This window comes from Scomber scombrus, chromosome 24 (genome assembly GCF_963691925.1).
Source record: "Scomber scombrus chromosome 24, fScoSco1.1, whole genome shotgun sequence".
In the NCBI taxonomy this organism is placed as follows: Eukaryota; Metazoa; Chordata; class Actinopteri; order Scombriformes; family Scombridae; genus Scomber; species Scomber scombrus.
Window position 1 is genome coordinate 12,939,534 of NC_084993.1, and position 26,955 is coordinate 12,966,488.

A 26,955-nucleotide genomic window follows, 5' to 3' on the forward strand; every position below is an offset into this window, starting at 1 on the left:
ATCGGCTTATAATATGGGTTGACAGATATGACGGTCGAGCTCTAGTTTTAGCCTGCTATTTGCATTTGATGTGAACATTCATTCAAATATTCCACCACTTTTTCTTTCTTTCTTCTCAGGTCCAACAACATGAATACCGTAGTTTGTGGTATTAAATGCTAATGTGTCTTAAGTATGACTCTTAGACGTGTATGGACCCAGGTTACTGCATCACTTCTCACTAATAGTACATATTAGTCACACCAAATTCTATGTTGCTATATTAGTCCTGTGTTCCTGTCATTTTTACCTCACATTTCTCTGCTTAATCCACTCCAACCACACAGCAATTTGCCTCCTAATCAAACACCGCTCAGCTGTCAGCCTCTTATAGTTTATGTACCCTGTGAATTAGCTAAGAAAACTAAAAAGAGCTTCCCCTCCTTGTCCTGACAAGTTCTTGGCAGAACTCACACGCTGTCCACAGCTTGAACAAAGGTGTGTGGTTTATTTTTTAATGGCTCTGAAGAGCTCTTCGGGAATGTATGTTGGCTGTTGCTATATTTTACACACCTTTTACCTCCCAGGAGTCAGTAGAGTGCACTCGTTGTTGCTGTGAGCGAGGGGGCTTTGTCTGCGGCCCCACTTAAGAGCTCAACAACAGAAAACAGGCTTTTAGTGGACATTAGATTTACTGTGAGAGACAATAGCTGTTATATATACTCTGATGTAGAAAGAACACAGAAAACACTCCATGTAAAGCTTTGTAAATGCATGCTGGCTGATGTAGTGTGTAGCCTGTGACCTATCTATATATATACCAGCATACACGTTAGCAATGTCTGTGCACATTTTGCTCTGTTATTACGGTAATTATTTCCTTGCTGTAACAGTTTAGTGTGTTTTTGTGTGGGTTTATGTGAGTAATTGTGCTTGTTTCTCTATCAAATCAATCAAACTTTAATTATATAGCAGCTTTCATACAGGTTAATGTAGTTCAAAGTGCTTTACAGTTGATTTACAAGCTGATAAAAAGACAGAACAAGTGGCAACATGAAGAAAAGGAATAAAAGAGAAAATAAGGATGATATAAATGTTTAGAACATTTAAATAAAGTAAAATAAAAACGTTTATTAGAGTTAAAACTAGGTAAAAAACTAGTTTACTCTAACAGTTGAATATCATAAGAGACTGTGTTAGTTGTTTTTTGGCAGTCTAAATCAGCCATATAATATATCATAAAAAAAACACCCTCAAGCTCTTTTAAACAAGGCCGCAAAACATGATAAAACTTCTCCTAACCCAACAACAAGCGTCCCCAATAAGTGCCTCAGTGCAGTTCTGATGTCACGCTGGGTGCGTTCAAAGCTCAGCGGCCGCCGTATCACATTGCAGGAGTCTCTGCAGCCGCGCCGAATTCCCATCAAAGAAATAGTTGAAGGCAGTCTCTCTGCATGCTTTTCGAAACCGCTCTCTCTCCTCAGCCGTTGTTAATGCTGGATGGAATGTAACGGAGGAAGTGGTTTCCTCAAACGCTCGCCACAGTGCTAGATTACTTCTCTCATTTCACACACACTGTTTATTTTCTTTCTAAATACAGTGTTCATGCTCTCTTTCATTCCGCCACTTTTTGTAGGTGGAAGATGGATCGTTTCACTCTTTTTCTTTTTTGGAGGAGTTCTGGCAGCTTTATGTAGTAATAGTATGTTGCTGAAACATATTAAAGGATTAGTCTAACATTTTGGGAAATAAGGATGTTGTTTTTCTTGTGTTTTTCCAAAAAAGTCCAAATGTTCGCGTAAAGAAGGATTATTTACTGAGTTTAATGTTAGGGGTACAGCTGATGTCCGCCTCAGGAAAAATGAGAATGAGCTCGTGCACATGGAGCTGCTAGCGTTGCAGAAATGTGGTTCAAATGTGTCCCATAAAAGAATAAGAGGAATGTTTTCATTAGAGGAAGAAAGCCTGTGGTTTTGTTGTTTGGTTTATCAACTTCTTCTCTTCTTCAACTCTCTTCTTCTCTCTCTTCTCTTCCTCTCTTATTCTTCTATTTATTTTTCTTTTCTCTTTTCTCCTCTCCGTTGTTCTTCTCTTGTCATCCTTTCTTTTCTTTTCTCTTCTCTTCTTATTCTCTTCTCCTATTCTCTTCCCCTCTTCTCTTTTGTCTTCTCTTTTCTCTCCTCTTCTCTGTTCTTCTTTTCTTACCTCCTTTCTTTTCCTATCTTCTCTTCTTTTTATCCTCTTCTCTTCTCCCCCCCTCTCTTCCCTTCTTCCTCTCTTCTTCTGTTCTCCTCTCCTCTCCATTTCTTTTAACTTCTTTCTTTTCCCCTCCCCCTTCTTCTCTCCTCTTCTTTTCTCACCCACTCTCTTCTCTCCTCTTCTTTCTTCTCTTCTCTTTTCTCATTTATTCTCTTCTCCTCTCTTCCCTTCTCTCCTCTTCTTTTCTCACTTCCTCTCCTCTCCTCTCCTCTCCTCTCCTCTCCTCCTCCTCTCCATCTGTTAGTTTGGTGCTGTGTCATATTGAATGTTTAGTATCTCATGGCTCTCCTCAGCAGGGCTCAGAGCAGAGAACTATCTTATAAAGTATGTGTGTGTTGAATAAATCACTGCAGATGTAACACAAGAGTAAACCTGACAGGTGCTGCAGTCACCATGCGTGTATTCTTGACTCACGCAGTTATGAGTGGAGGATTTCACATAGTACTGTAATCATCTATGGCCCTTGAACTGCCGCTGCCCTTCCCTCCGCCCTCCTCCCTCCCCTCTCTTTCTGGATCAATCCCTCTCTTCTCTTTTAATTGGCTGTCTCATTATTGAACCTCTCTTGCCCTTTTCCTTTTTCCTGCCCCTCGCTCTCTCTCTTCTGCTCCTCTGTGCTTTACCTGTTTTCATGTGATGAATGGGACCTCAGCCTGCTTCAGGCCTGTTGGTACTGAACCAGATCAGACTGTGGTGATTAGTTCATCCTGAGGGGAAATGTGGGTCACTATTGTCTACTTTTAGTCATGCTGGCAGAGGGAAAGCCCAGGTAGTAAGGATCCATTGATTCATTGCAACAGACAGAGTAGGTGTAAAGTGAGGGAGGACTTGATTTTTCTTTCTTTCTTGTTTTATTTAGTTGTTTTTGAATTCTATATTTTATCTCACAGTTCTGTCTGTTTTCTTTCTTTGCTCTACTTCATTGTACAGAAAGCCCTTTGTAGCATTTGTGCTATATAAATAAAGTTTTAATATTATTATCAATACTTAATAGGTGAAAAATGATCCATATTCGACAACAATTTGGGTTTATATTAAATCATTTGAAAAATAACAAACATTACATAGTTCAGATCAGTTCAGTTCAGGTCAGATAAATCAACAATGAAAAATGGTTAAATATTAATTGTAGCCTCACTACACATGATTGTATCATGAATACATGTGAAAATAACCATTTGATAGATTTATTAACACAAGGAAGATTTGTATGTTTAGCATCTTACATCATAAGACATAAAAAACGGTATAAAAACTGAATTTGACATTTTGGGAACTCTGCTTATTTGCTCTCTGGAGTGTTAGATCATTCTTCAACTGTGTAGCTTAGTATAAATACTGGAGAAAAGCATACAAACATGTAGCCTGTCTAAAAGGTTTAAAAACTAAACACAATGTGCCTTCCAGCACTTCTAAAGCTCACTAATTAACACATTATCTCATATATTTAATCTGTTCAAACAAACCAAAGTGTGAAGATGACAAGTTGTGGTTTTATGGGGGGTTATATGTGGGACTCTGTTGCTTGCTTGGCAACCTCACACATGACCACAAGAATCCAGGGAGGAGACTGAGAGACAACGTGTTAACCAGTCAAACTTACAGGCTATCCATCTTCTGGCTGTATCTTCATATTTCATTTCTATTTATTTGGATGTGAGTACTTAGAAGAGAGCAAAAACGTACGTGAACAAATGATTGATTAATTGTCAAAACAGCTGCAGATAAAGCCAGTAGTCATCCCAGCTGTACTTGCCACATCACTTCATTTCACCCTCATGTGTTGTTTAGAAGTGGCGTTTCTGCTCGGAGCTCCACTGAACACATGGTGTCAGAACGCTGATAGAGATCTTGATGTAGTCCTGAAGCAGCAGTGCGTGATTCAGGACTATGAAACAAGCTCGTTGAGTGATGAGCGCCGATGATGAGATGATGAGTGTATCCCGACCATGAGGCATGAGAAGCTGTGATTCATGTCTCTCTCCCCCCCCGAGGCTGTTCTTGAAGTACACTGTGGTCAGAGACACACTCTTTCTGACAACTAATGCCTATTGATTTCCTTTCTCAGACACACACACACACACACACACACACACACACACACACACACACACACATATACATACACACAGAGGTTCACCGGCTAGACTTGAAAATCCATCATTAGCCAATCAGGAAAGATGCTCTGTACATATATTTACCTAACAAACCACATTTAAACACAGCTTGGTGTTTCTGCTCTGACTAAATATCTCCTTGTTGCCGTGTAACCGCTCAGGTATGCCGGGTGTCATCACATATGATTTGTGAATCTGCGTGTAACCGAGCACTCATCTCTCTCTCTCTCTCTCTACAAAACACAATAATAAGGTCCATGCTTACTTTAGCTCTCTGTCGGGGATAATTGCTTCATGTGAGTAAAAAGCCTGTTGCGTGGGTCTCTGTGGAGCGTCTGAAGGCCCTCTCCTGTCTGTCTCTCTCATTATTAATGAAGTGGCTTTCACTGTTCTGTTCCCAAACAATCTCCACTTCGTTTGACTGGACTCCAATATGTATTATTTATTTGTGTGTGTGTGTGTTTTCAGCATGTTGCATTGTGTTATCACTTTAAAATTGCAAGTTAAATACATAAATTCATGACTTTGACATACACTGGAAGCCATACTGTGTATATGGGTTCCATGGTGGTGGTTGATTCATATCTGAGGACCGGCACTGCTATGAGATTCACTGTTAACCTGTTAAATACCAGTGTGCGCTACTGACTGAAGCATGCCATGGACCTGTATTGCCTAGAAACATCAATACAAGACGTTTTAGCACCCAGAGCTAAAAAACATGACTATTTGTAGGGACTTGCCCACAGCCAATAAATCGTCGATTTAATGCGACGTGATTGGCTGACTGCCACAGCAGCTACAACCCGTCTGTGGTGGTGAAGTCACAGTCAGCAGTTCAGCAGCCAAGATGCCATCTAAATGCTCTAAAGTATGTCTACACCACACGCCTGTTACACCGGATAAAAGACTAAATGTTCTAAATGTGTAATGGGTATAGAATGTACTCAGTTGGTATCAGTATCACTTTAAGGTACTTGGATTGATACTGGTATCATAATTGTTTTAATGATACCCAGCTCTACACCTGGAAAGTGGTAGCTAATGTTAGCATTGACTCCCACTAAATGTTACTTTTCATTCTCATTTCAACACTTACACATTGCTACTTTCAAACTTACATTTCTTCTTTTTAAGAGCACAAATCAAAATAAACATTACAGATATGTGTACTGACTTCTTTGCAAAAATTACTTTAAATCTCAGCTTATCTATAATGTATTATTTCCTACACTCCAATGTCTGTTTTAGATCTATATACTTACATGGATAAATAACATATATACATTTTGCCCTCCAGCACTAAATGTCAGCGTGTGTCCTCACAGAGACATGATAACGTCTTCACTCTTTGACCTTTCTGAACCCAACTCATGCATTCCAGCGTCTGCTCTGCTGCTCATGAGACGGGTCAGTTGTGATATTGAGCTCTTTGTAAAACGCACCAGACGGTCAGATGAGTATTTACGAGCACATTGTCATGTCAAAGGTCAGCAGAGACCGAGACAGATGTGAGCGCTGGACCCGATCGACGAGGCCGGCCCTGAAAACCGACACCGAGTCATCAGTTTACATGTCGTCTCCCCGTCAATGAGACCGGTGCTATAGATAGAAGCGTTACCTCATGTTTCACTGTTCATTGTTTTTTATTGGAGTTTTCTGACTGGAGCTGATTAAAACTGCCTGGATTTTATGTCCTCACACACATTTTTATTTATTATAATAAAAAAAAAACTCACATCATCCAGCTGCCCTATAATGATCCTCACTCGTGTTACATGAGGTCGATGGAGGGGTAGAGGAGGGGTCATTGTTTGCAGCAGCATAACAGTGAAAATGCTGAACTGGCAAAAGACACACATGATTTCCCCGGCATTTCAGGAAGCACGATAAGTGAGGTTTTAAGATATTGCAGATTACAGATAAACGACACTAAACACATCCACACACACAAAAAAACCAGCCGTAGTTTAAAGCTGGTATTATTATGATAAGGTCAAAAACAACAATGTCTTAGTCCAGCTTTCACTTCTTTGTGTCTGTGGCACTCACCCCAAATCCATTCATTACTACTGAAGAGGTCCATCTTTAAAATCCATTCTAAAAATATATAGTTATAACAAAAAGTTTCCTGAATGAATATTATATTATTTTATAAAATATTTCTTAAAGCAGCTGAGCATTGTAGTTTTTAGCACACGTTACTCAAACCAGAGTGAATAGTGGATTTTTTGGGGACTATTTTCACCTGCGGATTAATACACATTAGTTTTTTTAGATGCTAACTAAATCAGGATTTGGCCACACAGAGAATACCTGTTAATCCTACTTATTTACTGTTGTTTTTTGTCTTTTTATGAGATTTGTTGATAGTGAGAGAAATGTAGAATATCACCATCCTTTAAAAAAGCCAAAATATAAGAGAAAAAATAAGATGAACAAATAGAGAATCTTGCTTTTCCTCTTATCCAGTAAATATGTGTGTGTTTGCAGTATTGATATCTCGTGTAGCGGTGATGAATTTCTATTATTAGTAGATGAGTATACGCAGCAGCTTCTCTCCGTAGCTTCAAAGATAACCTGAGCATACTGCCTGGAACCTCTCATTGTTCTGCTTCATCTCGCTCTGCTGTTTTAACCCCGAGGCCAGTGGGATATTCTCTGTCCCAATGCACCATCCTCCTCCTCCTCATCATCATCATCATCCTCCTCCATCCAATCCCCCCCAGTTTAAAATAATGCATCTCCTGCATCGACCCTTTTATGATCCCCTCTCTGCAAATACTGTCCTTAAACTAGGAGCCATTTACAAAGAGAAAGCATTTTAGTAACAGTGGGTTACTTAATGTTCTAGTAGCTGATTCCACTTCATTATCTCCCCTTTTCTTTTTCACTGACAGAGGCTTGTTATGACTACCGTGTAAAGACTCTTATCTGTGTTGTTCTAACGGCTCCGCTCCGACACTGCTGACCTTCATTATCGGCGGATGCAGTCAGACCCAGACGTCAGCGTAGCCCAGTTGGCAGCTCGGCTCTGTTGACTTTTTTTTCCACCTCACTTCCCATCTTCTATCCCTCTCTTTCTCACGTGCTCGGAAATAACCTCCCTTCCCTCGGTTGACTTTTCAAACGTCATAACGCGACTCGATTGGAGGAGGAACATTTGTAGGAAAATGTTACGGTAAAAAAAATAGAGAGAGAGAGAAAGAGAGAGAGAGGATTTAAATACAACAGTATTCCAGGAGCACAGTGCAGATAAGGGCTTTGTCTCTTTTTATTTGCAATCCTCTGATGTCATCTCTCACATTTCCCCCCTCCAGTTAAAAAGCTATATTTGGCCCTAATTTCATCCTACTGTTGCTCTTTTCATATTTTACTTTAACTAGAACTGCTCCAGTCATTAGGTTGAATTTCAATTCTCTTAATTAGACCTACAAAAAACATTTCCTTCACTTTCTTCCTTTCCTCTTTTCCCCTCCCTTCCGCTGGAGATGTGAGGAAACGTGCCAGCTGAGAAAACACTAAAGTGAAGTGTTGGAACAAGAATCCACACATGCAATAAAAAACTACTGCTCAGTGAATTAATGAGACTTTTTTACTGGCACCAATGTTCTCTTGAAATAAATCATTCGGGGAATTTATTGATATTTTATTATATTATATGTTATCTAACCAACCAGATTCTGATTAGAAAGTCTTTTAATTTGTAGAAATAACGTTGTGGCCTTAATAATTTAGAAACATTTCAAATTATATAAATATATATACATGAAGCATGGTGATTTTTAGATTTCATATGCTCCTCTCCCTGATTCTAATATTATACATCCTACTTGTTAAAAGGAGGAGTGACAGATGATGAGAAGAATGTTAATTTATTCATCAGAGTTGCAGTTGACACAGAGAGTGAATTCCTAATATGGCCTGACCCATACTGGATTTTTTGAGCCAATGCCAATTCGATATTAGTAATATTACAGCTGACTCAGGTTGTATTTGTCCTTTTATGAAGCTATAATGATGATTTCTTTTCCTTCATATTTTTTAGGATGACAACTGGGGCGAGACCACCACGGCCGTCACCGGCACATCCGAGCACAGCCTCTCTCAGGAGGACATCGTCCGCATCACCAAGGACCTGGAGGACAGCGTGGGGCTGGACTGCCGCCGTTACTTCACCCTTACCTTGGCGGTGATCCTGGGCCTGCTGGTGTTCCTCACGCCCCTCGCCTTCCTCGTGCTCCCCCACATCCTGTGGCCCGAGAAGCTGCAGAGCTGCGGCACGGCCTGCGAGGGCCTCTTCATCTCCGTGGCCTTCAAGCTGCTCATCCTGCTGCTGGCCGTCTGGGCGCTCTTCTTCCGGCCGCCGCGGGCCGGCCTCCCGCGGGTCTTCGTCTTCCGGGCGTTGCTCGCCGTGCTGGTGCTGGTCTTCGTGATCTCCTATTGGCTGTTTTACGGCGTGAGGATACTCGACTCGCAGGTGAGCTGAGAGGAGGGAAAAGCAGGCGGTGAAACATAATAGCGCCGCTCGTAAATTTACACTCTTCACTAAAAATACACATGGAAATTCAAGCGAGTCTACACACACACACACACACACACACACACACACACACACAGAGGCAAATATTTCCAATAGCAGTGGGAGAGGTCTCATATATTGCCGACACATTCATTTTTAATGCCTTTAGGAGCTCAACAAAATCAAAAACAACCAAAAACACAGCTACTTGTGTTCCCCTGTGACATGTGTTTACTGTGTGAGTCATAATTTAAAATCACTGTTGATCCCTCAATGCTTGCAGGAAAACACACACACACACATGTATTTGCAAACACATAAAGGAACAGGGGGTCTTAAAAAGCTGGCAGCCCTTTGAAATACATCTAAATATTCATATGTTCTACATCTTGTTTTTTTTGTTGTTGTATCCCTGCAGGAGAATTTGGCGCTTGTGTTTTTTGTTTGGAAATGTCAGCGCACATTTCACTACATACACATATAGCAGATAGAATATTATCACAGCCTGTAGTTATAGGAGTCTAAATATAATATAATATAACTCGCTGCCCCCCCCTCCCCCCCTCCAGGATGAGAACTACCAGGGTATCGTGCAGTACGCTGTGTCGCTGGTGGACGCCCTACTCTTCATCCACTACCTGGCCATCGTCCTGCTGGAGCTGCGGCAGCTGCAGCCGTGCTTCTCCGTGTGCGTCACGCGCTCCACGGACGGCGAGATGAGGCAGTACAACCTGGGACAGCTCAGGTGAGAGGCAGCAAGGGACTAGTTTCAGTTTATATATGTGGGCGTTTTCACCTTTCAGGTTTGGTGAGGCAGAAGTGATTTTTTGCTTAAATTTTGTGGAACAGCAGCACAAGTAGAGAAGAGTTATTAACTGTAACTCTCCAGTTAAACAGCAACTGGTCACACTAGACCAAGAAAGGCTGTAGCTGAACAAAAACCCTGTGTATTTAATTAAATATTGTCATTTTAACTGTTCCTGTTGCCAGCGGTGACAGCCTCTGTTTGTCCTCTTCTTGATGTCTGCTGTCAGTCTAACCCTTATTAAGCAGAGTAAGGCTTTCTATCACAGCTTCACCTACTTCCAAGCTGCACTGAGCAGGAAGAAAGTCTAACATCATAACCCTGATGAAGGTCACAACCCGAAACACGTTGATCTAACAGTAACGTCGCTCTATATACTCCAAGTGTTGATGGAAGTTTGACCTCTTCAATCTGACACTTATTGACAGACGGAGTGTGAGATGGTTGATCAGGCTTTTGTGTGTGTGTGTGCGTGTGTGTGTGTGTGTGTGTTTTTTATTAAGCTACTTTCAGACGTGCATCTCATTACATAAATGTGACAGCCAGTACTTGACAGAGAAGTTGACACAGACATCTTACGGATCAGACATGTAGCATCTCTTTAACTCTTACGGCACCAGTCTCAATTGAACATTCACACTTCATATTTTGTGTTTTTTATGATGTTAGATTTATCACTTGATTATCATATGTTACATGCACAACAACAAAAAAATCATTTAAGGAACCTTTAAACACTTTTATTCTCATGTCAAATAAGCTTAAAATTTGATATTTTAACCTGGCAGTGCTGCACAATAATTAAACGTGGTAATGAACATATTTTGAGCCCTACTTTACATTCATTTAAATTTCAGAATGTTCATAAATGATGATATCCTGCAATAAAAAGTTGACCCAACATAGTGCAGCATCATCCAGGAAGGCGCTGAGTCGGCCAATTAATTATATAATGGAACATTTTTCTGATAGAAAACCTTTTATCATGAATCTTTGCTTCCTTTTTTTGCACATGGACATGAACATCTCTGTCTACATTTTCAAAAGCCATTACTTTAATAGCCAGCAGTGTTACATATTCCATGTCTGACAATTGTGAGGTTTTTTTAGGGTCGTTCGTGGTTTCTAACTGAAGCTGACATCAGAAAGTCATTTTGGGGAATTGTGTGAATAATGGAGGAGGAGGAGGAAGAGGAGGAGGAGATGGGACACTCTTGTAACTGAGCTGCTGTAGCTCTGCTTAGTTATTTATAGCAGGTGCATACAGACACACTGGTACATATCTTATAGAAATGTCTTTTTTTGATGACCATAAATGAGTCAACAACTTAGCAATGTCTTGCAGAGGCGTAAAGAGATGCTGTGAGCGTTTAGAGCAGAGTAGCAGTGTAAAAACCCAGATGACCTCTGTGCACGTAGAGGATTGAAGACAGGAGGAATGAGAGGAAGAGACAAGAGAGAAGGTACATCAGAGGGAGCGAGGTTGATACGAGAGGGACCGGGGGGGATGGAGGGAGGAGGAGCACATTGGGAGGGGTGGTTGGGATGAAAGGGAGGGAAACAGAGGACATGTGGGCGAGATGAAGTCAGAGGGAAAGACAAAAAACTGGGACACCTCTAGTGAGAGATGCGGAAGGGGGGAAAAAAAGGGGGGAAGTAAGCGGTTACATAGTTGGAGGTGGGAGGAAGGGAAAGAGAGGAGGAAAAGGGGAGGAGATGGAGAAAGAGAGATTGAATGTTAAAGGAATACGGAAGGAAAATGTAGCGACGATAAAAAAAAAAAAGGGCGCGTAGACAAAGTGTTTTAATAGGGAGAGGAAATTGTGCCAGGAGAAGAAGAAGAAGAAAAAAAAGGAGAGGGCGGGGAAGACTTCAGAGAGGAAACTCCTTAGAAAAAGAGCCGCAGACAGAGGGAGGAGAACAGAGGAGAGACCCAGGAGACGGCAGCAACGGGAGGGGGGACGCTACGGGAGGGAGCGAAAGACAGAATACAGAAAGAGGGATTAATAGTTAATGGGAGGGGTAGTGTTGAAGAATCCTAAAATGTATGTGTGGGAATGAAAGAAAGGGAGGCGTGTGTGTGTGTGTGTGTGTGTGTGTGTGTGTGTGTGTGTGTGTGTGTGTGTGTAGAGGAAAGAACAGCTCGGGCTAGACCAACCAGGTTTTTTATGACCTTACTGTCTCTGAGGAAAAACAGGAAGATCCCATTTTTAGCCCGACACAGCAGCTCTCTGGTCGCTGCCTGGTATCAATACACAGTCCTCTGTCTCACACGCTCTCTTGCTTACGGCGAACTATAAAAACTGATGGATTTATGGATGGAACACTTTTATGACAAGAAAGGATGATAGATCTGCACTTATTCATTTTTTTATCTTTCTGTAGGTGGACTATTTCACACAAGACGTGTCCTGCACGCACTTAATCTAAAGTCAGGGTGACAGCAAGTACACCAAACTGAATTCCACTGATCAGAAAGTTCAGTTTAACAGTTTAACAGTGCAAACAGTCATAAAGTGCACACAGAGATATATGGAAGGTAGTGTAAAGAAGGAGCAAGTAGTGATAGTAATACAATATTAATATTACACATACAATATGAGCAATAATAGCATACAGTGGATTTACTCTATGTTTAACACAGTATGAAGATAGATAGTATACCTGATAATAGTGGTAATAGTAGTGTAAAAGAAGTGCTGAATGTGATGTGAGCCAATTAAAGATAAATGGAAGTAAACATACAGCAATCAAAGGGTCACATTGTGAGTTTTTGTGCTTATATCATGTTATATTTCTATTAATTCTTCATTGTACATTGGTACAAATTTTGAGAAAAAAATGGAAAAAGTGCTAATTTTAGGTGTAGTTTTATCCACTCATTATTTTTGGCTCCATACATAGTTCATACATGCAAAAAATGTTTAATAAACTGGACTTCAGAGGTCTTTAACAGACAAAAATACAGTTTTTAGTGTAATTTATGCAATTTTCAATATGCTAATGTTGCACATTTAAAATGAAAGAAAAATAATGTTACATCATAACACACATACACACACTCACACGCACACACACAGTGTATTGAATGACTACGATACAATACTCATTATTAATAGACAATGGCAAAAAGAAAGCCGTCAAGTTGCTGTTCCAGCTACTGGGAGAATAAAAGCAGCGTCACCAGATTTTGTTACAAGTCCTGGAGGATGATCTATTATCACATTGTTCCCTTTGAAATATTGTTGGCACAGATATGAAATACATGTGATCTGCAGCTAATGCGATAAAAAGTGTTAAAAAAAAAAATCTGCTGAGTCATTCAAACATACTGGACACCCACTGACACTTGAACTTTTAACACGCCTTAAAGCGTATTGATGTTCATATTGATTTGGGATCAGTAGAAACAGGTCAGACAAGTGCATGTGTGTGTGTATTGTGTGTGTATGTCTGTGTGTGTGTGTAATGGTCTGGTTGGTGTGTTAGCTGGCTGCCTTGGGGGTGTTGTCCTTTTTGTAAGCTGCGCCCATTCATCCCTGCTCGGCCGGCAGCAGGCCCTGCCTCGCTCTGTTGTCCGTCTGTGACTGTAAACACACGGCTAATTAGCGCTCCCTGCAGACTGGAGCGCAGCATCTGGTCAGCCTGACACAAACACACACACACACACACACACACACACACACACACACACACACACGCACAAACATAGATACATGTGTGCGTGGGTAATTGGACCATATAGATGCAAATGACACACTCATGTGCACGCACGTGTAGCCGCAAACGTGAACATTTTTTCTCAGCCAACCTCTCTCATGTATCTCTCCTCTGTTAACAGGCGGCCGCTGCTTCACATTCCTGTTTTTCTGGCATCCATCCGATGCCTTATCACAAAGGGGACCCTGCCCGGGCCCCGGGGCCCTGAAGGCTTGTCTCTGTCTGCTTGGCCTTTGATGCCAATCTGAGGGCCAGAGGAAACCTTTTTTTTTTTTTTTGTCAGAACAGACATGTAGAATATGAGCGCATTCCTTATAAGCTGGGAGGGTAGTTGCAGAGGGGGGGGGGGGGGGGTTAAACACATTCACTGCTGGACACTTCCCTGTTAACATTCCTCCAGCGGTCACTCCTGAGCAGCAACCTTAAGAGTAATGGTCAACTCCGTCACTCTTAACCCTCCCTGTTGTCTTTGTTTAAAGCATAAGGTATAAATTATAACCCAATCCTTCCTTTTTAGCCAACTTCATTCCATCTCATTACCACAAGATTTCACATATTTTGGAAATTATGGTCAATAGGCTTCATTTAAATGAAATTATACCTCATTTTTGAGTGAACGCCTGTTGTTTTGACCCGAGGACAACAGGACGATTAAGGGTGGAAAGATACTTTTATTCCCTTACCTGAGCTGAGTTTACTTTCCTAAACATTTCCGAGCTGCTGCTGTTTGAATGCTTTTTTTTTTTTTTTGACGTCATGTTTGCTCAGTTTAATAATTGATCAAAGTTTGGAAGAGGCAGGAACTGACTCAGCACTCGCGTATGCAGCCACTTGACAATGCTCCTGTCTGTGCTGCTCTAAATGCTTAATGCAAAGAGAAGACTGTTTCTCAGGTGAACCAGAGGAGCTGCTGTCACTCTCCCCGCTGCCTGTTTGTGGCCTTTATAAATAATCCCGACTATGCGCTTGTTTACCTACACTGCGCTGTCCCTCTGCAGATTAACAAGGTTTTGGACATAATCCTGGACCTGAAATTACCATCATACAATATGTGCGTCACAATCCTACCCGTCTTTTTACAGGTTCGCAAAATAATGCAGAAGCTTCATTTTATTGCTGCTTTTGACTTTATAGTTCAAAGCTTGAGATGAATAATAAGCAAATACTTAGTTTGTAATATTTATCATTTCATCATGTTTCTCTGACACATGTGAGACTGACGCTCTCCCAATGAACACAAGGCTCCTTCTTTGTGTTTGATTCACACACACACACACACACACACACACACACACACACACACACACACACACACACACACACACACACACACACACACACACGACCATAAATACTTAACAGCTGTCTGCAACAAACATGCACACACATCCCCAAAGAACCCATTCTTCTTTTATTGGAGGTGGACATGATGATGAATAGTTGACTACATATAGTTCACTTACTAGTTTAACTACATTTGCAGTCATTTGGAGATAGTTCGTGAAAGTTAACTACTTTGGGTCTTGTAGTTTAGGTAGTTGATGAAAAACTACATATTCACTGAATTTTCATGAAATGTTTTGCTATTTAATATGACACAATGCCACAGCTCACTGGCCACTGTTGCCATTTATTGACAATCACCTGTATTTGATTAAAATCGCCTGTGGTTTGTTATCAATATGTCTGCGATCAAATATTATGAATTTACCTTAGAAATGTAGCATTTTCCTGACTCCACCTTAACAGTTTCTCTCTGTCCTCTCCTTAAAACACATCCTCAGGCTGCCTACGTGAGGATTAACTGCCCTAAAATCAAACACACCTATACTTCACTCAGTGTCAGTCTGTTGTGATGTAGTTTGGATGTAGTTGAGCTCCTTTTTGGAAGCAGTTTTAGTTTAACAAGCTGAATTTTTTTGAGAGCAGTTCAGATGTATTTGAACTACCTTTTATTGTAAAGTAGTTAATAAAAGGTTAAAAAAGATCCCTCATTTTCTGACCAGAAAACCATGAAACTTATCCCATATAAGTATCGCATAAATGTTACATTCAGTACATCAGTAAATGCAAATCTATTAACATTATCTGCAGTGCTTGTTGTCTATTATAGCATTGATCTGGCAAATAAATCAACAAGGTAAAACTGCATTAACTATTTTATCACACACACACACACACACACACTATGGGTGTTAAGTTTCTTGTGATCGCAGACGAAGATGCTTTTAGGTGACACAAAAGTGTCAATTTCCAAATTGGATAGAGCTGTTTTGTATTTTCTCCAGTATCTTCCTTTTATTTCAGTCAGTAAGGAGTACAATGCTAACTAATCCAACTTTTTAACCTGTTTCTGTGAGCAGTAAACACAACTGAAGTAGTTTGTCCTAAAAAAACAAAACACCATCATCAAGGTTTATCTGTATATCTATACAGGAATATGTTGTCTTTGTAGGCTTGTAATATGTGGATATGAGGCATAAAATCTACCTTTCTTCTCCAATACAGTATGACTGTATAAGCAAGACCTCATAGGAATGCATCAGTCATCTGAGCAAATGAGTAGTGAATATAAAACACATTTAGTGGGGATTTTCCTTAATGTTTTGGTGAATTATAAAGGACAGATGTGCACTGAAGTATGATAATTGGGGATTAAATGTGGCCTTTTTAGGCATTGCATGCTTGTTTTCTTCATTTCCTCTCAGTTTTTCACTTTCTGCAGATGCAGTTAAATTCTATAGATCAAACCCAAAGTCGTCCAATCTTAACATCTTTTATAACTCTGTTAGCCTGTTATGATGTTACTGTCAGCTCCTGTCCATGTGACTGTCAGCAGATGTCAAGGCAGTAAGAATGACTGATGTTTGAATGCTGTCTGGATGTGTAAATGCTTTGTGTGATTCTGTTAATGATCCATTAATTCATGTGTTGTTTGTTCTTAGGAAGGAAAGGAACTTACAAGAGAACAAGTGGTCAGAAAGTATCTGAAAGTGCTTTCATCAGTCAGTCCGGGGTCATTCTGTGACTCTGCTTTTGGGATAATAGGAAGCGCATGCTGCAGGCTAGAATGTGCTGCTGTTCATGTATATCGAGTTATCTCTCCACGTGGCCTGCAGAGCAACACGGGACACAGTGAGCGCTCACACATCTGTGACTATGACCACACACTCAGAATGAACAGGCTCCAGTGTTAAGCAGTAAAGTCGTGTTGTAGGCCAGTTAAACAGCTGTCAGCATCTGTCCTCCTGTCAGGCGAAAGCAGGTCAGCTGAACTGAGCTCCTGTGGCATCACAACAGTTGTAACAGCTACTAAATCCCCATGTGTATATATGCGAATGCTATATGTTGTGAGACGTTGCTTTAAAACGCATTTCCAGGTTTAACATTTAAAGAGCAACAGTAAGACTAATTTATTGTTGTATTTGTTATATACTGTATATATAATATCTGTCTCTTTAGCTGCTAAATGCTTCATGTTAAGCGGGTAGTCGCTCACTTTCTCTGCTGCTTGAATTTGTCAGTTAATGTGTGTGTTGAAATGACAAAAATGATACATACATAAAAAATGATCTTCAAATGACAATAATATCATTTATAACAATTATTTCTGGGACAACATATCGTCCAATAAAAGTTCATCATTAGTCATCATAAGTGACCCCTAACACATTACATGTAATCATTTGAAACACTGTTAGTGTAAGAATATTTATTAGAGCAGCTTTACTATATAGTTAAGTTATATTTAGTTCATATTTAGTTAGCTAAGTATTTATAAAGGATGTAATCGGGCCAAAAAATCAACAAGTAGTTTACCAATGTTGATCAATTAAAATGCGAAGAGAAACTTAATTCATTTGTGTGATTTTATAAATTAAAATCCTGTAATACTATTTAAAAAGCAAGACTGTGTCAGTTACATGATAATGCTTAAAGTAGCTTAACAGTTGCACATGTAGAGAAGAGTCATAAAGTTAGCAAACTGACTCTGTAATGTTAGTTACACAACAAAATCTACTTTAAGTTTGCTAATATAAGGTAACAGCTAAAGCTAACGCTAACATTAGCTATCGTTAGCTGCTGCTCATACCACACCAAATAAAGCGTATAGCAGGAAGGGTGTGTTTGAGGCTTATGAATTAAACATATCATTTGTTGAGGTAGAATGTGTTTCTTTTTCTTTTACATTTTTTTTAAAGTCTAAATTTAACCTGTCATTTAACCTGGCTAAATATTATAAAAGAGCCAACAGATTATGTCGTATAACTTATGTTGTGTATAATTAGTTTAACAGTAATAAAAGACAAGACATGACATGCTCTCTGATCCAGGATCAGGATCTGAGACGTGGTTGCTGCTCAGTAGCAAACATCAGTCCAGGGATGGATTTAGTGGTTTTGGGGGCTCGTGGCAAACTCAGCCTTGGGGTCTCCTTCATGCTTTATTTTCACCTAAGTTCACTCTAATTGAAAATGTTGGCAGTGCACAATGGACTTACATTTGTGTAACATCTGGTCAAGGTGGAGCTCAATTTATCTGCTCTATAAAACTACTGCTGGATAGTTGAATCTATCATAACTCATCATATTTCCTCCCTTTATCTGTTGATTTTGTGTGTAATATCTTCATCTGTATTTAACCAGTAACAAACTGTTATACATGTAGTAGAATGAAAAATACAGTGTTTCCCCCTGAGATAAAGGGTGCGGTCATTTACCAGGATTTTCCTAGTGAATCGCTCACAGCCAGTGAAACAATAAGCATTCATTTACTTTAGGTGACGTAGGCTTCTTGACTATTATGCTCCTTGCCTAATGATAAAGTCGCCTCTACATCAGCCTCTGCTGCCTTGACTTGTTCCCTCTCTTTCTCCTGGATTTATTCTGTCACCTCAAACATCCCATCCTGTGTCTTGGTTACCAGTATGGAAACTATGGCAACAATCACACTGCACATTCAATTTACAACATTTATGTCTTCCTTATCCTGCTTCTCCACCGTGTGATGAGTCATTTTATGCAAACACCTTTTTTTCTGTTAATCCAGAAGATTATTTCCTTTTTTTTCCTTCTGTTCTCCTTTTGTATTTCTCTAATCTTCTCTAATGATTTATTGTTCAGTACTTTGGTGTTTGAGCATCATGGGAATTTCCCAGCAGGGCAATCATTTAAGTATTACTGTCAGACCTTTTACTTCTCGGGTGTTATCGTCTTCTTTCTCATCTCCTTCCCTCTTTTAGAGTCACCTTGGATCTTATATCACCTCTGTCCATCCCCCACTCTCTGTTTCTCTTCCTGTCATCTGACACATCTGATATATGGGGTTTTCTCCTCTCTGGTTTTAGAGCTCGACCTCTCACGCCAGCATCGACCTACCTGGATATGAATTAAAAAGCATTCCTTGGCTAAAACTTATCTTTATTTCTCCCATATCTCCTCTCCAGTATCCAGCGGGCAGCATTGGCCATCCTAGAGCACTACTACTGCGACTTCCCAGTACATAACCCAGCTCTGCTTTCTGCATCCAAGTCCCGTGCCGCCAAGCACCTGGCCGGCCTCAAGGTCTACAACGTGGATGGTGAGTTCCCAGCAGACCCGGCTGCGGGTGAGTGGGATGGTCTTTGAACTTTGTGTTGTGTGTTTGTCAGTGCTTTTGTGTGTTTTTTTTGTGTTCTAGTGTCATGCTGTCAGATCATACCATCATTTTTACTCTGTGTATTCACTATTGTACAGAGGAGGCTACTAACACCTCTAAAGCTCAATAATGACAATATACCTGTTTTATCAATCACTCAGCCAATATGGCATCCCGTTTCCTTGACGATATTAAATACATCATGCACCCAGTGAACTGCTCAGCAAAGTTGAATATGTTATGGTAAAAACTTCAAATCTAAACCTCCAGAAATCCAACAAGGTGATGAAAAAATGACTTTAAACAAGCTGACGTTAGGTTGGCACTACAAGCAGAGAATAAACAGCTGCAGGATAATCACTGGAGTGCCAAAGGACACAGAACCACCACAGACAAACAGAATAAAACAGGAAAAAGGAAGGATAGATAGGAGGACATGTCCGTTGTGTGGAGTATTTTGTAAAATTAGACAAGGTAAGCATGAATTTTGTACATAAATATGTCAGCATATTCTATAATTCTGTTGCTTTTATCAGCTGGGACAAGAAACTGAATAAATATGTGCGTAGAGGATTGCAAAACAGAAATAACTATGAGTCCCACTGTTTAATATGTGAGCAATTGCATATGTTGTGTTGAATATCAATTCATTTTTAATAGTTTGACGTACAGGGCTGTAATCCTCACAGCTGTTTAGCAAATCCAGTGTGGTCCAGCTGAGTGTGCACGTTTAAGCCACAATCTATCTGCATGTTTTATTGCTGTCATTTCATCTTCTTATTATTCGCTGACAGACTGCTCAATGTATTTAGAGCCAGAATTTGTCCGGTTGGTCAGCGACTTCAATTTGTTTCTACATTTTGCTTTTTCAAACTGCTCACAACTGCATTAATACACAATAACTTTCCGAGTCGCTCCCCGTGACATATTACCCATTTCGAGCACGTTTCAAGTCTCTGCAAGTTGATTGGATTTTCTTTGTGCTGGAATGTTCTATAAAAGAAAAGGCTGCTCGGAAAGAAAGGAAATCAATCGTCAAAACGGCATTACTGGAAAATTGTCAACAGTGACATAAAACATTGGCGATTTGTAGTTAAAAGGTTAGAACATGCAAAAACACAAGTGTGGTCAACTACACCATGCGGTACATTTCAGCAATTTCTTAACTGCTTAACTTTTGACTCTCTCTTCTTCTTATGTGTCTCTTTACACTGATGCTAACCATTAAAGACCTCTTTAAAGCTAAACTGAAAGCCTACCTGATTGACAGTAAGTAAATTCAATGCTGCTTCTAACTAAAAACACCTTCACAAAGGCTGCCGGTGTTCACTTTATCACAGCTATCCTTAAATCTTTGTCCTTGACACTTAAAGAAAGCCTGCTTTCCCAACACAAATAAGTAAAGAGACCCACTCTGACCACTCCACACACTCCTCTTCACTCTCTGCATGCCACAGGTGGATGAAAGAAGTTCAAAGTCGTCCTTAACGGCAGCTGGTGGAATGTAACACGAACCCTCTATTAAATTATCACTCTCCCTTAAGTGTACTCAAGCTTCACATAAGTGCACTAACTTCACTCCCTCGTCCTTTTTTTTCTGCTGCCGTTTGTCTCCCTTCTTCCTTTTTTCCTCCTCCCTTTCCTCTCAAATGTGAGTCATGGAGACAGCTGATAAATCAATAGCTATTACTCCTCCGGTCTTGTCGTTTCTCTCTCCAGCGCCTCATCCTCCTTCGTTTTCATCCTGCAGCAGCTGCTCTGGGACTTCTCTCGCTCTCTCTCTTTCCCTCTATCTCTTGTCTGGAGATTTTAAATCCCAGTCTCATCCTCTATCTCTCTCCCTCTTTCGTTCTACAGCGTTGTAATAAATAAGTGGAACTCTCGGGGGCAGACGATCATCTTTCGGTAATTAAAGGCGTCTTGGGTGATGACGATGTTACGACGGGCTACGAGGGCTTAACGATCGATTACTGTCAGCTAACAACATCACGCAACCCGATTTCGCACCTTAATACGACACTATAGGGGCGTCTGTGGTGTAGGCCGTCCTGTGGCCCAGGACACATTCATGTACACACTGCTAAAAAGAATGAAGACCAGACCACCTCCGAATGTGGTTTGAGCGATTGGATCTCAATACGTCAATACGAGATCAGATCACCCAACAGGCATTTTAACGGCAGGTGTGAACAGGGTCAAGAATGGTGAAGCCCTGAGTGTAAAGCAACCTAACACTCAATTACGCTGCATCTAAAGTGGGTTGAGGTGATTTTATGATGTCTGACAAGCTATTTGGTCCTTATATTGTTTTCTGAGGTCTATTTGGAATTAGAATTGAATCCAGGCGGATAAAAGGTTCTTTCTTTGCAAAGCAGTTCTCCAAAAGTGGTTAAAACAGGCACTTTATTATTTTTTTTTCCTTTCGTCCTTTCGCCGTAACATTTCTCACCTCCTAAATCCCATCTAGCAGCAGCAACACTAAGAGCAGGAGGTGCCGAAAACTCCCTTCTGCTCTGCCATGAATTATTCTGTTCATGCCTGATCCCTGGCCCGCATGAATAATTCAGCGGGTCTGCCTTCTTTTAACCTGCATTAACATCAGGCCGGGATCGTCAGCAGCCTGCTCTCCTCATTCCAAAAGTGTAAACTTTTGAAGTTGCCGGAGACGCTCATTTAATTGGATGCCACGCGTCTCCCGAAGGCACCGAGTGGCAGAGTAATGGGAATGTTTGGGTAGCGGTAGCAGTAGCTGTATGTGGGTGAGGAGTGTGATTTAGATTTTCAGATGATTGCAGCGCTCGGAACAGTTAAAAATTATGAGTTTTTTTGTGGTTCTTCCTGTCTGCTCCTGGGGCTTAAATACTGCTGGTGATAAAAGGAAATGGACTGAGGTTTATGTGCATTAATAATCAACCCCTCTACTCACATTGCACTTTATGTCATCAGCAAAGAATTCCATGTTGCTTTACCTTCTTTTCCAAAGCTGTGATCAAAACTTCACCTGTGAGACATTCCTATCATCTCATCTCTCTCTCTCTCTCTCTCTCTCTCTCTCTCTCTCTCTCTCTCTCTTTCTCATGAAAGGTCCAGGGAACAACGCAGCAACAGGACTGGCTCACTCTCAGTCCAGGGCCATGATCGCAGCCGCCGCCCGCCGCAGAGACACCAGCCACAACGAGCTATACTACGAGGAGGCCGAGCACGAGAGGCGTGTCCGCAAGCGCAAAGCCCGGTCAGTCAAAACAGTAGTTTCAAGCATTAGTGGAGATAGATCACATAAACTTGATTAAAGAGTCTAATTATATGATCTAAACGTAAAGAAAAAGGCAAAAAAAATCCCTCTTCTTGTACATTTCTACAATAAAAGAACCACTACATTACTCCATCATGAGACACTAACCTCAGCTTTGTTTCCTCCCAGGCTGGTGGTGGCAGTAGAGGAGGCGTTCACCCACATCAAGCACTTGCAGGAGGAGGAACAGAAGAAAGCGCCGGGGGACGTGATGGACCCGCGGGAGGCGGCGCAAGCCATCTTCCCATCCATGGCTCGAGCCCTGCAGAAGTACCTGAGGACCACCAAGCAGCAGCACTGCCACAGCATGGAGAGCATCCAGCAGCACCTGGCCTTCTGCATCACCAACAACATGACGCCTAAGGTCTGCAGTCTGGATTATTTGAGGGGTTCATTGTATGTGCTTTTCTATGATACGACAGATGGTTTTTAAGTGTGTTTCTATATATTTTCAGGCGTTCCTAGAGTGCTACCTGACTCCGGGTCCGACCCTGCAGTACAGCCGGGATCACTGGATGGCCCGTCAGTGGACGCTGATCAGCGAGGCGTCAGTCACCAGCGGCCTGAAGGACGGCACCGTCTTCGTGCTCAAGTCGGTGGACTTCAGCCTGGTGATTACTTCCAAGAAGATCCCCTACATCCAGATGTCAGAGGAATACATCGACCCCAAGTCACACAAGTTTGTCCTGCGGTTACAGTCCGAGACCTCTGTGTAGGACTCCAAGCTTTTTTCTTTCTTTCTTTTTCTTTTCTTTTTTTTTAAACAAATTTTTATTCCTCACTCTATTTTGTTGCTCTCAAATATTTTCATTTTGGGTTTGCAATTTTTATTTTTTTTTGTTGGAATTTTATATTATATATGAATCTATATATATTACACACATGTTTGAATATATTGATCTTTTTATGTTTGATTTGGATGAAAAAACAGAAAAGAAAGAATCATGATTTTTTGACGCAGGATTTACAGACTTTTTTTTTTTTTAATGGTTGTGTGCACATATGTGTGAGTGTATGTGTATATGTGCTGTACGTGTGTGTGCATGTGTGTCATTTCGTGTCAACACAATCACTCGTTCTTTTTACATTTGAGATGCTGGAGCCAAACAAGACGGGAGCGTTTGTTTCTGACGATCCGACAGAGACTTTGTCATCACTCCTTTATTTCCATTGGACAGACAGACAAACCACTAAAGACTGCGATGGTGTGACTTGGATTTTGATATTTGAAGCCTGATGGAAACATGACAAACATCCTGCCTGTGCTGCAACATTTTGAAAGTATTCGGAGGCTCTTTTGGGCGTCAGCACATTGAGAATAAAATGGATTTCAATCTCTCAGTGAACCGAAGGATTCATCTTCTCTTATAAGCAAACCAAATTTAAAAAATTAACCAAACTTCAATCAGACTTTGCATTAAATGCACATTTATGTATGTTTCTAAATCAAATGAATACACCTAAAAAAAAAAAAAGAGTGGAAATCTCAGCCTGTTCAAAAAGGATGTCGGACTACTTTCTTTCAGTCTTCTCATCAGTACTTCAGGACATCTACAGAGCTCTGGACACTTTTTCAGACAGTTGAGATGAAAAATTCCAACCCGCCTCATGTCCAGCCTCAGGCGCAGCACCCTTGAGTGCTATTTATAGCTGCCAAAGTGGGACACTTTGTGTTGTTCTGGGGCACAAGTTTTCTCCAGGTGCAATGGAGCAAAATCCCTTTCCACTCCAGTTGGGAACAACACACATACACGCTCGTGCTATGTTTAAAACGCTGCAGTGAACTCAGCATGAACCGGATCATGCAGTAAAGAGATCCTCAGAGATGCACACACATCAAAACAAATTCCCAAAACATTTGCCCTGCCTCATCGGTTCAGTAACCTTCTCAGGGCTTTCATGTCTGCCGGATCTGCCCGATGTGGTGGAAGGGGAAGGCAGAGCAGATGTCTAAAACAAAAAAAAAAGTACTACTGATTACTCCAAACCAGAATGCCCCCTCTGTGAGGTTACCTCTAAATATTTAAAGTATGATTTCATCCATCAGGGCTCGCAAAGTTCGCGTGTATCACCAGAACTCATTATATGGATGGCACTGAATCATCGGTGTATCAACAGTGCGAAGGGTGGAACCTCCTTCCCAACTGGACCATCTGGTTTTCCTTTTACTACCTTGTCTCGCTTCTGTTGTCAGACAAACATGCTCACAGTGAATCCCTCGAGGTCAGCTGTGTTTAATGTTTCGTCACTTCACTGGAAGTCTCAGGAGGCTTTTTTTTCTCTAACCATTTAAATCAAACTTATCCTACTAAAATAACTTAAAGATTCTGTCAGCAGACAAACATGAAGTTTAAGCCCCTTTTACTCTCATAACGAATATGATAAATTCAGTAAAGCGGTTCAAAAAAAAAAATCTCATTGAGCTTTGTAACTCACTCAAGAAGCAAAATGTGTCATGCTAATAATATCTCCTGTGGCTTATGAGCAGGGTTGTCCCCTACTGCCCCCTGGCTGGCTAACTTGGAATTGTCCAATATGTTTTCACACAAAATGAAAAAAAACCTGGAAAAACCTTTACTGTAAAAAAAATATTACGCCACCTTAACAGAACTCCAAAACACATTATTGCTGTTTCCTATGTAATGCAGAAACAGTAAAAATCATTTTTTTTAAACAGCTGGTCATATTTTATACCTACTGACAGATGAACTTTGTATGATCCCTATGTGACTGTGCCTCCTGTTTTTACACTGTATCTATTTATGTAAACAAGCATGTGCGTATGTATGCCATTCCAGTTCACATGACCAGCCTCCACCCCCTTCCCCCCCGATCCCCACCAACCTCCCACCTACCCCTATCTCCTCTACATCACCTTTTATCACGTTGTTGCCAGGCTACAGTCCTCTGTCATGGTTTGGTTTTTTTTATCGGACGGCTTTATGACGACGTGACATTTTGCAATGTTAACACATGTTTCAGTTTCACAGCATTAGCATTTGTAAAAGAAGAAAACAATAAACATTTGTATGAACATTTGTAAAAACTCTAGTGTGTGCTGGGGTTGCTGTTGAGATTACACAGTGAATATCTCTGGTTTGACACCAAAAGGTCATTTTGTATCTTTGCCATTGGTTTAATTCACGTTGAGAAAAGCTCACCCAGTGTTCTGCTCAAGCAAAGTAACACTTCAGTGAGTTCGACCTTTGACCTTTTTGTAGTGGGATGCCCTCTATATCTGGGTCACATTCCTCAACCAGATCCACACACATTCACTTCAGCTTCTGTTTTGATTGCATTTAAAGGATAATTCCAAAACTCCTAACTAATAATGTTATTTGATGCCTTGTTGAATTTATTTTCTTTCAACTTTTACCTTATGCAACCTCCTCATCTTGACCTGCTCTGAGGTTAAGTAAGAGTACCTTAAAATAGCACCTGAAAATATTTCATGCTACGGAAGCCAAGAACGGCCATATGGTTTGCTAAAAAAAAAAAAGTATACTTATTTTACTCCATTATCTTAAGATCATGAGTTAAGTATCTCCTTATGCTGAGATAACAGAGCAATTTTCTTGAGATAACATTTTCTTTCTTTCATGATAAATACTGGTACTTTTCTTGAGATAACGGGATAAATATGTTGTTTTCATGAGGAAACAATCAGTTGTGTAGTTGTTGCGTTTATGTTGAGAAAACAATCTTATCTTTTTTCAACATAATTATCCCTTCATCATGAGGAAACAACTCCCAACTTAATGAAGTCTTACAAATAAAATAAAATTGTTGCAACCATGGCTGCTCCAGGCTTCCGTATCAGACAGTGATGTTTGTCCTTTTTTCCCTGCAGAGCACTAACTATCAAACTGCATAACTGGTGCAGTTTCAGGTGTTCATTACCGTTTCCCATTTTTCCAAACGTACTCCTCAGCATCTCCATATGTACTTGTTTCTTGGCCCAGCTGCAGCACTGCTAACACTCTCCTCTGTCTCTGCCCATTAAGCATCTGGCCCTGCTGTGTGACACGCCGGAGCAAAAAATATCAGCTTTTTCGCCCTTATTTTGGTGGCTTTTTGTTGTCATGGAGCTCAATGGTAATTGGCTCGCCATCAGCCTGTCAAAGCTCAGCCGGGGCCTTGTGGGTAAATGAATGTCAGTGTCAGTGTCCAGTGCTGAAAACGAACAATCTCATCCCTCCTCGAGCCCAGGGCGCAAGACCGCCTGTCGGAACTCATCTGTCCTCAGCTTAATCCCCCTCCCGTACCCGCCTGTTCCGTGCAGGACCGGGACGAGGAGGAGAGATAGATAGAGAGGAAAAATGAGGAGCATTTGCATCTAAATGGAATGTTTTTCTTCCCTTCATTCCTTCCTCTCTATTTGCTTGGTAATGACTTGGTTATGTGCAGATGGAGGCATGAGAGGAAATCCCTCTAGCTTCTAGTGGCTTCAGCTTTGAATAGTGCTAAGAGAGCTAGACACTGATACATTGTACTCTCGTCTTTTCTTTGTCCTTCTGCTGTTTTATATTGAACCTCACACCTACTATGTGTTACTGTCACCCTTGGTACAGCAACACCACTTGGGAGTCAGGAGGTGTGTGTGTGTGAGAGAGAGAAATGAGTC

General features: G+C 40.8%; 1 protein-coding gene across 2 annotated transcripts in view; it reads left to right on the plus strand.

Moving 5' to 3' along the window:
* The window catches only part of LOC134006645 (vang-like protein 1), a 57,982-nt gene extending 32,604 nt beyond the window's left edge, over nt 1-25,378 (plus strand). The window contains exons 4-9 of one of the 2 annotated variants that reach the window (XM_062445590.1): nt 8,404-8,835; nt 9,447-9,622; nt 18,849-19,009; nt 22,124-22,271; nt 22,461-22,695; nt 22,787-25,378. In XM_062445590.1, the coding sequence (XP_062301574.1) occupies nt 8,404-8,835; nt 9,447-9,622; nt 18,849-19,009; nt 22,124-22,271; nt 22,461-22,695; nt 22,787-23,047 (1,413 nt within the window). In that variant the 3' untranslated portion in view covers nt 23,048-25,378. The remainder of the gene's footprint in view (nt 1-8,403; nt 8,836-9,446; nt 9,623-18,848; nt 19,010-22,123; nt 22,272-22,460; nt 22,696-22,786) is intronic. The other variant, XM_062445591.1, reaches the window with a different exon arrangement.
* The last annotated feature ends 1,577 nt before the right edge of the window (nt 25,379-26,955 follow it).